Source organism: Bufo gargarizans, chromosome 8 (assembly GCF_014858855.1).
Source record: "Bufo gargarizans isolate SCDJY-AF-19 chromosome 8, ASM1485885v1, whole genome shotgun sequence".
NCBI classification, from domain to species: domain Eukaryota; kingdom Metazoa; phylum Chordata; class Amphibia; order Anura; family Bufonidae; genus Bufo; species Bufo gargarizans.
This window is the reverse complement of record NC_058087.1, coordinates 178,308,234-178,321,556: the sequence shown is the minus strand read 5'-3', so window position 1 is coordinate 178,321,556 and position 13,323 is coordinate 178,308,234. Positions and strand designations below refer to the sequence as shown.

Below are 13,323 nucleotides of genomic sequence, written 5' to 3'. Positions count from 1 at the left end.
ATAGCGGTATTGGGGTTTGTGCCCCTGATCCTTTAAAGGGCCTATCTAGGATTTTGCTATCTTCAGGATAGGCCATCAATATCAGATAGGTGGGGGTCCAACAACCCGCCAACCCCAATCGATCAGCTGTTAACGTGTAGCTGCGGTTCAGGAAGTAGACAGCAGAACTCCACAGCTCCGCCCATTGTGTAATGGACAGAACTGGTAACTGCAGCATTGTTCCCATTGAAGTGAATGGGGACAATACTGCAGTTACCAGCTCCGTCTACGACACAATGGACGGAGCTGTGGAGTTCTGGTGCTACATCGTAACAGCTGATTGTCAGGGTGTCAGATCCTAAGATTACACCACCATTCTCAAAATTCTGGACAACCCCTTGAAGACCCTGAACCGTGGCGTCCGAGCCTAACAAGTCCACAGCGACCATCTGGTGTAAGTTTATAATTGTCCGTATGTCCAAATGTGAGGGGAGGGTAAGAGAACTAATTGAATTGGCGGCGCTCTCCAGGGGCACGTCTCCGCCATGACAGCTGTGAGCCCTCGGGGTCAATTTAAAAGGCACACAAACCCTAATAGAAGGAGAGCAAATTTTATGATTTTATGATTTCTTAAGAATCAGGAGAGACGAGGAACGTCCAAAAGGTCAAACCTGAATTACCGGGAGTCATGTTTCAACCACAAGTCCTGTGTATCCGAGGAAGACGACCCGTGTGTGCGATACCTCAGGACGGATCATCTCTGCTGGATCGGGAGAACTGTGAGAGTCAGCGGTTCTCGGGGTGAAGGGCATTGCATCAGTATACAGGAGGAAGCTCAATAACAGTGACATCATCACCGAGGCACAAGGTACTCCGTGCCTCCATCATGAAACCTAATGAACTGATGACCAGTCCTTGAGTCGTCATTGCTAAAAAGTGTCAGCTATTCAAAAAAACTTTCTGAAGCCTATTTCCTTCCGGAATGTGCCCATTTATTCCTCCTGGAAATGTAGAATGGCTATTACCATTCTGTTTTTCCCTTACGCACTAAATGGTGAGGAAATCCATTTATTTTCCATTTCCAGGAGGAATAACAGAGGAATGGTGCATCCTTCAAAGAAAAAACGCAACCAAGCATTGTAATTTCATGGGGAATGCAAGAAACGACTAAATCAGGCACGTCAGTTCCTTACGATGATGAGGACTCGTTATTACTATTTAAGCGATATTGCAGCGAGAGAAGATGGCACAACCACAACTAGGAAGTGACACGAAGTCCCTGCGGAGTGTGCACCTGCTCATCCCATGTGTCATGGCTTAGTGCAACTTTCTCCTAACGTAAGCATTTGCGCGGCTCAGAATAATCAGATTAGGCCAAGTTCACACTTCAGTTATTTGGTCAGTTATTTCCATCAGTTATTGCAGGTGAAAAAAAACACAGAACAGGTGCAGATCGCTCCATTATACCCGATCTCTGAGAAGGCGTCACTCTACAATAACGGATGGAAATAACTGACCGAGTAACTGAAGTGTAAACTTGGCCTTACAGGGAGGACGGGAGTGGGAAGGGTTAACACTGGGCAGTGACTCTCTGATTACCATTGCCTCTCTGCAAAACTACAACTCCCAATGGTGTCGCTCCTGAGACATGCATGCTCGGATCACCATAGGGAATAAAACCCTATCAGACATCTCCGGCAGTGGCTTATCTTCCTTTAGAACAACAGGATCGGGCATGCAGTAATCCAACATGCCCATCCTTCTCTCCTCCTGGACATTGGGGGGCAGTATATACTTTAAAATCTGTTGGTAATGTGTACGGCCACCTTTACACTGGACATGCCCATGAAATCACTGGTGGCCAAAGGCTCATTCTCCCGCTGCCACCATCCACATGCACACTTGGCTTGACATCCACCATTACCAGCTCTCTGTTATTTTTCCCCAGCATCAGCCATCCAGGGACCCCCCCCCCACACCTACTAATAAGATCACTGCCCCCTCACGGGTTCGCCTGGCATCATCTCTTCAGTATGGTCAGATTGAAAAGGATGGCACCCCCATAGATCTTAGGGCCAAGATAAACGGGTTCAAATGCCAACAAGGTCAGGTCTATGGGCAGATTGAAGCTAGCCATACCCATATATCACAACCATTATTCGCATTGGCAATACCTACTGGGGGCACCTAAAGTGCCAGTCACCCCTGATCGGGGGGAGTTAATGCTCCTAATGCCCATAATACCCCATTTGCATGTGTAATTTAAAAATGTGTGGCTCTAGAGAGCAGATATTTAATAGCAAACTGCACCCACGGACAGGCAGATGTGCCAGTCTCTCCCGTTACAATCAGTCATTAACACCCATGCCAAGCTCCCATGGCACATACAACCAACAATTTACACATTGCTTATGATAAACTACCAAATGAAGAGAAGACGTGCCCGCTCACCTGTGTGTCCTGTACGTTGGAACGACTGTGCCCTGCTGTACAGACCCCAGGAGTCCGCTTCTATGCCAGCCCAGCTGGCTGATTCCAGGGTACGCCGTGCCCATGGTGCCTGGGTGCGACTCGCCCTCCGCTGCCAGGGAAGATGCCGAGCTCCCCATGTCTCAATGTGATACAACTTATCCCGGGCTAGATCCGAGACAGCTGAGTAGCGAGTGCCAGGGGGTGTTAGAGGGCATCAGAGCGAGAGTGTGCGAGAGCTAAGACGGGGAGGGCACAGCTGTCAGGGAGGGAGGAGGGCACCAGGCGGGAGGAATCACCTTTAAGGAGGAAGGGGGAAGTGAGAAAGGACTCCAGGGACTGTGGCGAGGAAGGCGTCGGCAGGTGAGAGCGTGACACTGATTGAAGGCATGCCCTCCACGTTATTACCGGGTGACGGGACGGAAAGACTTCGGAACTCGTCCGTCAGCATTCACATGTAATTACTGCGCATGAAACACTGCAACGTCATACGTGTAATCTAATAATAATAAAAAATAAAAAAACGCACATGGAAGATCATCGGCCGCGGAGCCGTCTATAAAAAGTGCCATTAAGCAACTGTAAAATGTGCCCGTACATGCCAGCGACGGGCAGGAGGACTGCAGGGAGCGGCGCTCATTTCCGGAACGTACATACTTGGCACCCATGTGTATCCTAACATTAAAGCTACCTCTATTTACCCCCCCGGTCTTTTTTTGTGACCTCTTGATATCCTGCCATAGCATGACACCTATGCAGTCACATGCCTCTAAGACCTCTTTTGCCTGTCAGCATTCACTGAAATCCTCACATTCTGTTCATGAAACAGGAAGCTCAGGATGAGCAGGTACAACTACTATATGTTCAAAGCTCCGCTGGCCAAAATGCTCAACAGTCAGGGTGGAAAAACAAGCGCCCGCTTTGAACTCATGCAGAAAGGTGGGACAGTTTGCAGTGACCAGTCGGCCGTCTTACCCCTGGATTGGGTGGGAAATCTGTCTACAGGTCATTTACAGTGTATACTCAATGGCAAAGCCACCAGGGGGCATCACTGCATCATTGTGGTCACTCAGTAGCCCCTAAGTGATCATTGCATCATTCCATTATATATTCTGTCACCACTAGGGGGAGCTACTATACATTGAGCTCAAAGTAGGCAGTATGCGTCACAGCTCCATCTAGTGGTGGCTGATGCAGAGAGGGAAAGTTCCCATCATTGAGACCCCCATTATGCAGAACGGGAATGCAGGGCAGGTCTTGCATGTGCACAGCATGCTCCATTTCAGTCTATGGGGTGTGCTGGAAAACTCTTTCATGTGTACACAGTAGGTACAAAACATTCCCGTTAATAAATGCCAATAATCAGGGATCTACGAGCGGATACACAGTAGGGGGAACACTCCCTTTAAAGCCTGTAGCTGTATCCACACATCATCATGAATCGCGTTCACCCATAATGACAAGAGGACCATAAGGGGTTAAACTAGATGCCCAGCAGCGGTCTTAAAGGAGTTGTTGAGGAACTTGCCCACAACGCTCCACGGGCTGATTCATTCACTGCAATGGAGCGGGGCTGCAGTACCAGACACAACCTGTGGACAGGTGTGGAGCCGTTTGTGGAAGAGCACAACCCTTTAAAGGGAACCTGTCACCAGGATTTTGTGTATAGAGCTGAGGACATGGGTTGCTAGATGGCCGCTAGCACATCCGCAATATCCAGTCCCCATAGCTCTGTGTGCTTTTATTGTGTAAAAAAAATAACTATTTGATACATATGCAAATTAACCTGAGATGAGTCCTGTATGTGAGATGAGTCAGGGACAGGACTCGTTTCAGGTTAATTTGCATATGTATCAAACCTTTTTTTTTTTACACAATAAAAGCACACAGAGCTATGGGGACTGGATATTGCGGATGTGCTAGCTAGAATGATTACAAACTACAACTACCTGCAGCACCGGCTCCTCCAAATGTTCCGAGGTGCCAAGGCACCCGCATGCAGATTACAGCACCCATCCTACGGAGTGAGAATGCCCAGGGCAGACCTAGGATATAGAAACTGAAGCAGTGACACGCTTTAATGCCATGTAAGAGGGAAATGCCAGCACAGGCAGGATGAGCGCGGAGAGCATTACCCTGGCAGAAGGCAGGAGCTGGCACGGCTGGAGGAGAGGTTACGGCTCCCTGGGTAATGACGCTGCGCGTTCTGGGTCTGCAGCCGATGCACCTCGTACATACAGATTAATGCAGAGCAATAAAAAAACACGTAGCACTAGAAAAATAATATGGAAGCACGTACAAAATGCCAACTTGGGCATCTGAATTTGTGCGAGATGTGCCACCCTTCTCTACTGGCTGTGTCTGGTACTGCAGCTCAATCTCATTGAAGTGGATAGTGCAATACCAGAAGCAGCCTATGGACCAGAGTGGCGCTGTTTTCTGAAAAAAAAAAAAAAAGATACACTTTTGTCACACCCTGCTGCACGCCACTTTAAATTATTATCCCTTTTGTTTGGGATACTTCCAAATTTGGAGTCATCGACATGGGGTGTATGTCAGAGGGTCTGATGATGAGGGTCTTGGTTGAACTTTTATTTCCCGTGAGATAAGCGGTGCCAGGCGACTAAATAAAGGATCAGTAAAGCCAGCTGTGGGTGCAATCCAGGTGCTTAAAACTGGAAGGACGTCTTTAGAGGTTGGAGGACAACTTTTAAATAACACGTACCGCCGTTCAGCGCCTCAAATGGGTACATCTAGGATATAAAATAGAACATACAGGCTGCCTGCAGTCACCACTAGAGGGAGCTCTCTGCATATTTCTGTACATGGAATTCAAGAATAACATAGCGTGCAGGGAGCTCCCTCTAGTGGTGACTGCAGGCAGGCTGAATGTTATATTTTGTATCTACGCTGGGCACCAGTAGAAGGGAGCTCCCTGTCACTCCTGACCCTCCGATCCCCCCCCCCCCCCCCCCCCGGAAGAAAAGGAGAAGAAAAAAAAAAAAAAAAAAAAAAAGGAGGTTCTGCAGCAACCGAGCTGTGCATTTTGTAGTTTACCAGCAGTTATGGACCGTCCAATATAATACTGAATATATTCCTTTATTCGGCATCCCAATAATCCGGAAAGTCTTCTAATTCCACGTTTGTTTCTAGCAATATCACGTGGAATACCATAAGAGTCGGGAACGTGGGAGGTGTGGGCGCTGGGGAGCAGGAGATAAAAACCCGTGAAATGTGCGGAGTGATCATCGCGTGACGAGGAAAGCACTGTGAGAATTTGGAAGGATCAAAGCGCGCAGATTTCCCCTCCTGTGGTCTAGGAACTGGATATAATGGAAGAAAATTATATCTGCTTCCAGGAAAGCTGGGTGACCGCTGCCGATGTGCTGCGCATCCGCAGGAGGATCGACCCCATTCAACGAGTCTCTTCCGTGCCGATTTTGCCACGCTACTTTTTGATAACGTTATCATGTCTGCTGTACTGGTTGTCACCCAGCTTTCCCGGAAACAGATATTTCTACAAATGCTGAAAATAGTGTTCCCCAATCGGTGGCTACAACTCCCAACATGCCCTGATGAGGCGGACAAGTCATTTGCTTGCATTTCCAAGGATCAGGTTCTTTAAAGGGGATCTCCGAGACTAGGAACCCCTTTTTATAGGGGTTATGCCTTGTATAGAACAAGGAGGCGGAGCATGACAACACTAAGGGGCCATTCACATGGCGGATTTTGATGTGGTTGTTGACAGCCACCATGCTGAGAAGGGACGCGTCCCTTCTTGGAGTGGTCGTGGCTTTAAACCGCCCTCCAGCGATCTTCTTCGCTGCCTCCCATTGAAAACAGTGAGAAGCAGACACAGTGTCCATGTCAAGTGTGAGCAGCCTCTGAGGAGTGGATCCCAGTGTCATGCTCCGCCCCCTCACTCCTGCACGTTTTGCATCGTGCATTCCTTTTAGTCATCTATAATCCAAACTGTCTGGGGCTCGAGATGAGACGGGGGACTCCCTGCACCCGGTGACCCTACAAGTCTACGCCGGCGGCTACAATTACCAGCAACTGCGATCTAGAAATAGCTGCGGAAGACTCTTCTGTGCCTCGAAATAGCAGTTTTACTGTAAGGAGCGAGGTGGAGTCGAGCAATAAATGCCATTAAAAGGAACCCCCATCGCCTAGACAGGCTCTATTCGGACTATGCTATCTGTACAATGCAAACAAGATGGGTTTGCTGAAACACTCTGTGCTGCAAGAAAACCCTGTCCATTCTATGATCTGTGGCGTTTAACTTCCCGTGCTTACATCAGGTCACTGCCTGCAACAACATCAATGCATTCATCTCCCGCTGCCATCACCATCTCCATCAACTAAGGGTCGGGCGTGAAAATCACCCGTCTGTGTGACCAGCAGGGCGTAATAAGCCAAGTACTGCACATGTTCCTCCACAACAGGCTTCTAAAATTTCCCTGCACTGTATGAAATCATCAGAGAAGAGTCTGGCGTATTCACGAGTTGCTATCCCCCCCACAACTGGTGCTTCCAAGGGTGGGCTCTGAACAGAATCAGTCTCCTTCCCCCTCTGGCAGCTGACAATATAGTCCTTTCTTACAGAGAACTGGCCGTGGGGAGAGTGAATGAGGGTCCTTGTCCACCAGCACTTGGCTCATCAGGTGGATGTACACGTTGATATACACTTTGAACACCAGGTGGCGCCAAACTATGGACGTAAAGGTCAATGGAACGGTTTTTAATGCATGTAAATAATTGATCATTTTTATGATCTAAAAAATCAATGTGATATTTACTGTCAGGACAACCCTCTGTTGGGCATCTCGCTTTAAAGGCTCTAAACTTTTGGGGGCAATCTTTTTTTTAAGATTGCATATTTTGGGCTAAACAATTTTTCAATCCTTTATTAAAACGTTCAGCCCTTTCTGAGCTGCAAGGGTTAAAAATCAGTCTGTTTGCAAGCCATCACTTGCCGTTTAATCCCGTCATCTGATGGCTCATGTGTAGTTCTTATCTCCTGATCTCATAATCACTTATTATAGCTCAATTCTTAATAAACTGCTAAGGCTACTTTCACACTAGCGTTCGGGTTTCCGTTCGTGAGCTCCGTTTGAAGGAGCTCACGAGCGGACCCGAACGCAGCCGTCCAGCCCTGATGCAGTCTGAATGGAGGCGGATCCGCTCAGACTGCATCAGTCTGGCGGCGTTCAGCCTCCGCTCCGCTCGCCTCCGCACGGACAGGCGGACAGCTGAACGCTGCTTGCAGCGTTCGGGTGTCCGCCTGGCCGTTCGGAGGCGTGCGGATCCGTGCGGATCCGTCCAGACTTTCAATGTAAGTCAATGGGGACGGATCCGTTTGAAGATGCCACAATGTGGCTCAATCTTCAAGCGGATCCGTCCCCCATTGACTTTACATTGAAAGTCTGGACGGATCCGTCCCAGGCTATTTTCACACTTAGCTTTTTTTTGCTAATATAATGCAGACGGATCCGTTCTGAACGGAGCCTCCGTCTGCATTATTATGAGCGGATCCGTTCAGAACGGATCCGCCCGAACGCTAGTGTGAAAGTAGCCTAAGACTACGGCTAAAATAAGTGTTTATAAGGTCAGGAGATCAGACAAAAGAGCTACACATGAGCTGTCAGAGGAGTGGAATTAAAGAAGACAAACTGACGGCTTGCAAACAGACTGATTTTTAACCCCTGTAACTCAGAAACAGTTGAACATTTTAATAAAGACCAATTGGAAAAATTATTTTTAGCCCAAAATGAGTAAAATTCGATCATAAAAAAATTATATATATATATATATATATATATATATATATATATATATATATATATATATATATATATATATATATATATATATATATATCCCCCTCGAAGGTGTACTTAGTCTTTAACCTCTTAAAGGGGTTGTCCAGGATTTTACTGAATATTTGATTGGTGGTGGTCCAAGATCCCACACCCCTCGCCGATCTGTTATTGTGCAGTAGCTCCAGAAGGACAGCTCCGTCCACTGCGTAGTGGCTGGAGCTGGTCACCACTGAAGTGAATGGTGGCAGCGCTGCAGTACCAGCTCTGTCCACTACACAATGGATGGAGCTGTAGTTCTAAAGCTACTATAACAGATCGGTGGGGGTGGGGGATATCGGACCACCACCGATCAGATATTGATAGCCTATCCTCAATAAAATCCTGGACAACCCCTTTAAGGAAATCTTCATCCTTAAAAGGATTTTCCCTCCAATAACAATGGTCACCTGTCCGCACCTCCCTCCGTCAGGCTCATTCACCGGAACGTATCTCAGCTCTATAATTTATTTTATATCCTTTTACATGACAGTCCAGTCATCCAGAATATCTGATAATGCGGCAGCCATTACTACCGGAGTACAGGGTGCACTGCTCGCTCCATCACTTCTCACACAGACACGGCCTGAGGGCTGACAGATCATGTGTCAGGAGCGACTCAGAGAGAACTCACTCTGCCTAGGGGCGGATGGGGAACATAAAGTGGCCCTGGAGAAAAAAATAAATCTAAAAGTGGCCCCATGTTGTTGGTGGGTCCTAACTGACAGAAGGCGGGGCCAGCAATACTGTAATGCAGCACAAAATACCGCCCCAGCAGAACCAGATACCACAGTGCAGCACAAAATGCCGCCCCAGCAGAACCAGATACCACAGTGCAGCACAAAATGCCGCCCCAGCAGAACCAGATACCACAGTGCAGCACAAAATGCCGCCCCAGCAGAACCAGATACCACAGTGCAGCACAAAATACCGCCCCAGCAGAACCAGATACCACAGTGCAGCACAAAATACCGCCCCAGCAGAACCAGATACCACAGAATACCGCCCCAGCAGAACCAGATACCACAGTGCAGCACAAAATACCGCCCCAGCAGAACCAGATACCACACTGCAGCACAAAGTACCGCCCCAGCAGAACCAGATTCCATAGTGCAGCACAAAATACCGTCCCAGGAGAACCAAATACCACAGTGCAGTACAAAATACTGTCACCCAAACCACAGTATGAAACTGTATCATCGTCCTGAGGACGGCAATACAACTGAATTCAGGTGGACAATTTCCTCTGCCCACCGGGTGCATAGGTGACTGATAATCCTACATTAATTAATGCTCAGATCTTTATGTACCCGGATGGTGGTCACGAGGACGGCTCAGGCGGCCCCCACCAGGAAGTTTCCCTGTAGAGTCTATGGACAGTCTGCTCCCGACGTTGCCTGTTTAAAGCTGGACACACCGCGTTCCGATATCCTCCCGCCCGCTGTGTCACACTCACAGGGTCCTGGAAGCCGAGGGCCCTCTGGAGAACCGAGGGTCACTACCAGTAACTGCTGGATCTCCAGTGGGAGGACATGGCCAAGCAACTCCCCATATCTCAGCTTCCTGGACCGTGGAGTGGCGGTGTGCAGTCATACTGGAACTTTCCAATGGTTTATTGGATCATATAGACGTCATAGAGGTGGTTCCCAACACTATTAGGAAGAGCTGCTACAACCAGCGGCCCCCACTTGGTAAGACCTTTTCAGGAGTGGACAGCATGTAATACTACATTTCCCCTGCAGTGGCCACCGCCGGGCACATAAGCGGCCAGCAGCAACTACCTCAGCAAAACGGTGGGAACATCAGCGGCCGGACGCCCTTTGACCAGGTCTTATATTAAATATACATATAATATAAATACATAAAACTCACATACAGATGAGTCGTGATGACCAGAAATGGAGCAGGGCGCTGGTAAAAACAAGATAACGTGCAGGGCACGCCCACTGACGCCCTGTGACCCGCTGATAACCACTGCACATCCTCCGATAAAGTAAAACTGATGTGCAGGATGATGGCGAGACAGCGCGCGGGGTCAGGAGAACAGGGTCAGGGGGTCTACCACCCCGGGTCAGCACTTCTGTGTCCACTGCTTTCCTTCTGGATCGGAGCCCAGCTTCAGCAAAGGGTTTAATGGATAACATTACCCATAAAAGGGTCCATAATACACCAGCGGGCGTCACCCAACAGAGCGGTATAGGCACACAGGACTGCATTAAAAGGGTGAGGGGGTGTCCTGCATTCAAGGGGTGGGAGATGACTGTGTGTCCTGCATTCGGGGGGGGAGGAGATGACTGTGTGTCCTGCATTGGGGGGGGGAGGAGATGACTGTGTGTCCTGCATTGGGGGGGGGAGGAGATGACTGTGTCCTGCATTCGGGGGGGGGGGGGGGGGAGATGACTGTGTGTCCTGCATTCGGGGGGTGGGAGATGACTGTGTGTCCTGCATTCAGGGGGGGTGGGAGATGACTGTGTCCTGCATTCGGGGGGGTGGGAGATGACTGTGTGTCCTGCATTCGGGGGGTGGGAGATGACTGTGTGTCCTGCATTCGGGGGGTGGGAGATGACTGTGTGTCCTGCATTCGGGGGGTGGGAGATGACTGTGTCCTGCATTCGGGGGGTGGGAGATGACTGTGTGTCCTGCATTCGGGGGGTGGGAGATGACTGTGTGTCCTGCATTCGGGGGGGGGGGGGAGATGACTGTGTCCTGCATTCGGGGGGGTGGGAGATGACTGTGTGTCCTGCATTCGGGGGGTGGGAGATGACTGTGTGTCCTGCATTCGGGGGGGTGGGAGATGACTGTGTGTCCTGCATTCGGGGGGGTGGGAGATGACGGTGTGTCCTGCATTCGGGGGGGTGGGAGATGACGGTGTGTCCTGCATTCGGGGGGGTGGGAGATGACGGTGTGTCCTGCATTCGGGGGGTGGGAGATGACGGTGTGTCCTGCATTCGGGGGGGTGGGAGATGACGGTGTGTCCTGCATTCGGGGGGGTGGGAGATGGGGCTTCTTAAATTCAGGGGGTGGGAGATGACGGGGTATCCTGCATTCAATGGGAGGGTGGGAGATGATGGGATGTCTTGCATTCAATGGGTGGAAGATGACAGGGTGTCTTGCATTTAGGTGTGAGACGATGGAGGAAGGGGGTCCCGCATTCAGAGGCTTTGAGATGATGGGGGTCCTCAATTCAGAGGCTGTTAGATGATTGGGTGTTTTGCATTCAAGGGGTGTCAGATGATGGGGCTCCTCCATTCAGGGGGGGTGAGATGATGGGGCTTCTCAATTCAGGGGGGGTGAGATGATGGGGCTCCTCTATTCAGGGGGTGTCAGATGATGGGATTCCTCCATTCAGGCGGTGTCAGATGATGGGGCGATCTCCATTGAGGGGGTGTCAGATGATGGGGCTCCTCCATTCAGGGGGTGTCAGATGATGGGGCTCCTCCATTCAGGGGGTGTCAGATGATGGGGCTCCTCCATACAGGAGGTGTGAGATGATGGGGGTCCTCCATTCAGAGGGTGTGAGATGATAGGGGTCCTCCATTCAGAGGGTGTGAGATGATGGGGGTCCTCCATTCAGGAAGTGTGAGATGATGGGGATCCTCCATTCAGGGGGCTATAAGGTGAAGTCACAGTCACCACTATAACCCGGGGTGAGCTCCGCTGACATCTGCACTGATAAATGACCCATCCAGCAGTAATGTGATCCTCATATGTCACATACCTTGAGGACTCCCAGGACCGGTCCGATCGCTGCCGGTTCCTTCTCACCCGGTTTCCTTCCTCTGCTCTATTTCCGGGTCTCCGCAGCTCAGCAGCTCCACCCGCTGGCCGAATGACGCAAGCGCCGCCCTGTGCGCACTGCGAACTACAAATCCCGGCAGCCACCGCGCTGAGGTTCTACCACCCTGGGACCCTCGGGCGGCTGCACCATCTGCCCGAGTAGCCTGACAGCTCGGCCTCTATGAGTTCATATAACACATTTTATGGCTTTAAGAAACAAGTCCTATGTAGTGAAAGACTCAATTCAGCTATTTCCTATCTGTTCCCTGGAAAGCTTGGTGAGATCCAATATGGTCGCCTTTACAGTAGTCACCAAGCTTCCCTACACTTCTGAATCCAATTGGCTGTTACTACATAGGATAAACCACAGCAACCAACACTGCAAAAGTGAAAGCTGCAAAGGGGTAACTGCACCAGGATTTATACAACTTGAAACTTAAAGGGGATGTCCAGGCATACTCTCCAGCCCTTCTGTCATTGGGTGTGTGTGCTGCGCCAATGTTGGGTGGTATGCAGGTTGGGGGACACCTGGGAAATAGTGACCATAAAGTAATAACCTTCCAATTATCATTCAAAAGAGCATTTCTTCCGGGAGGAACAAAAATACCAAACTTCAAAAAAGCTAAATTTAGCCAACTAAGAGAGGCCATAGGCCGAACTAACTGGGACAAAGTCCTCAAAAATAAAAATACAGCCACAAAATGGGATATCTTTAAAAGCATCCTAAAATCTCATGTGAAAGGTACATACCGTATGGGAATGAAAGGTTAAGGAACAAAAAGAAACCAATGTGGATAAACAGAACTGTAAAGAAAGCAATAAATGACAAAAAGAAAGTATATAAATCACTAAAACAGGAGGGGAGCACGGAAGCACTGAAAAACTATAAGGAAAAAAATAGAACATGTAAAAAACAAATAAAAGCAGCCAAACTAGAGACCGAGAGATTAATTGCCAAAGAGAGTAAAACTAACCCTAAAATGTTCTTCAATTATATAAATGTTAAAAAGTATAAATCTGAAGGTGTCGGCCCTTTAAGCAGTAATGAGGGGGGAGTCGCAGAGAGCGACGAGGAGAAAGCAAAGCTGTTAATGAAATGCTGAATGTAAAAATAAATTCCCGATTAAAAGTGTCCTGTCTGACCCAGGAAGAAGTACAATAGCAGCTTAAAAAGATTAAAATAGACAAATTGCCAGGACCAGATGGCATACACCCCCGTATCCTAAGGGAATTAAGTAAT

The 13,323-nt window shown here is 49.1% G+C and overlaps 1 protein-coding gene across 3 annotated transcripts in view; it reads right to left on the bottom strand.

Moving 5' to 3' along the window:
- The window catches only part of CAPN15 (calpain 15), a 34,650-nt gene extending 22,557 nt beyond the window's left edge, over nt 1–12,093 (bottom strand). For 2 of the 3 annotated variants that reach the window (XR_006391099.1, XM_044304122.1), the window contains exon 1: nt 2,431–3,116. Coding sequence is in view for 1 of the 3 variants with exons in the window: in XM_044304122.1 (XP_044160057.1) it covers nt 2,431–2,588 (158 nt within the window). In the remaining 2 variants the exon portion in view is untranslated. Of the gene's footprint in view, nt 1–2,430; nt 3,117–12,024 lie in introns of those variants that run through there. The other variant, XM_044304123.1, reaches the window with a different exon arrangement.
- Nucleotides 12,094–13,323: the final 1,230 nt, after the last annotated feature.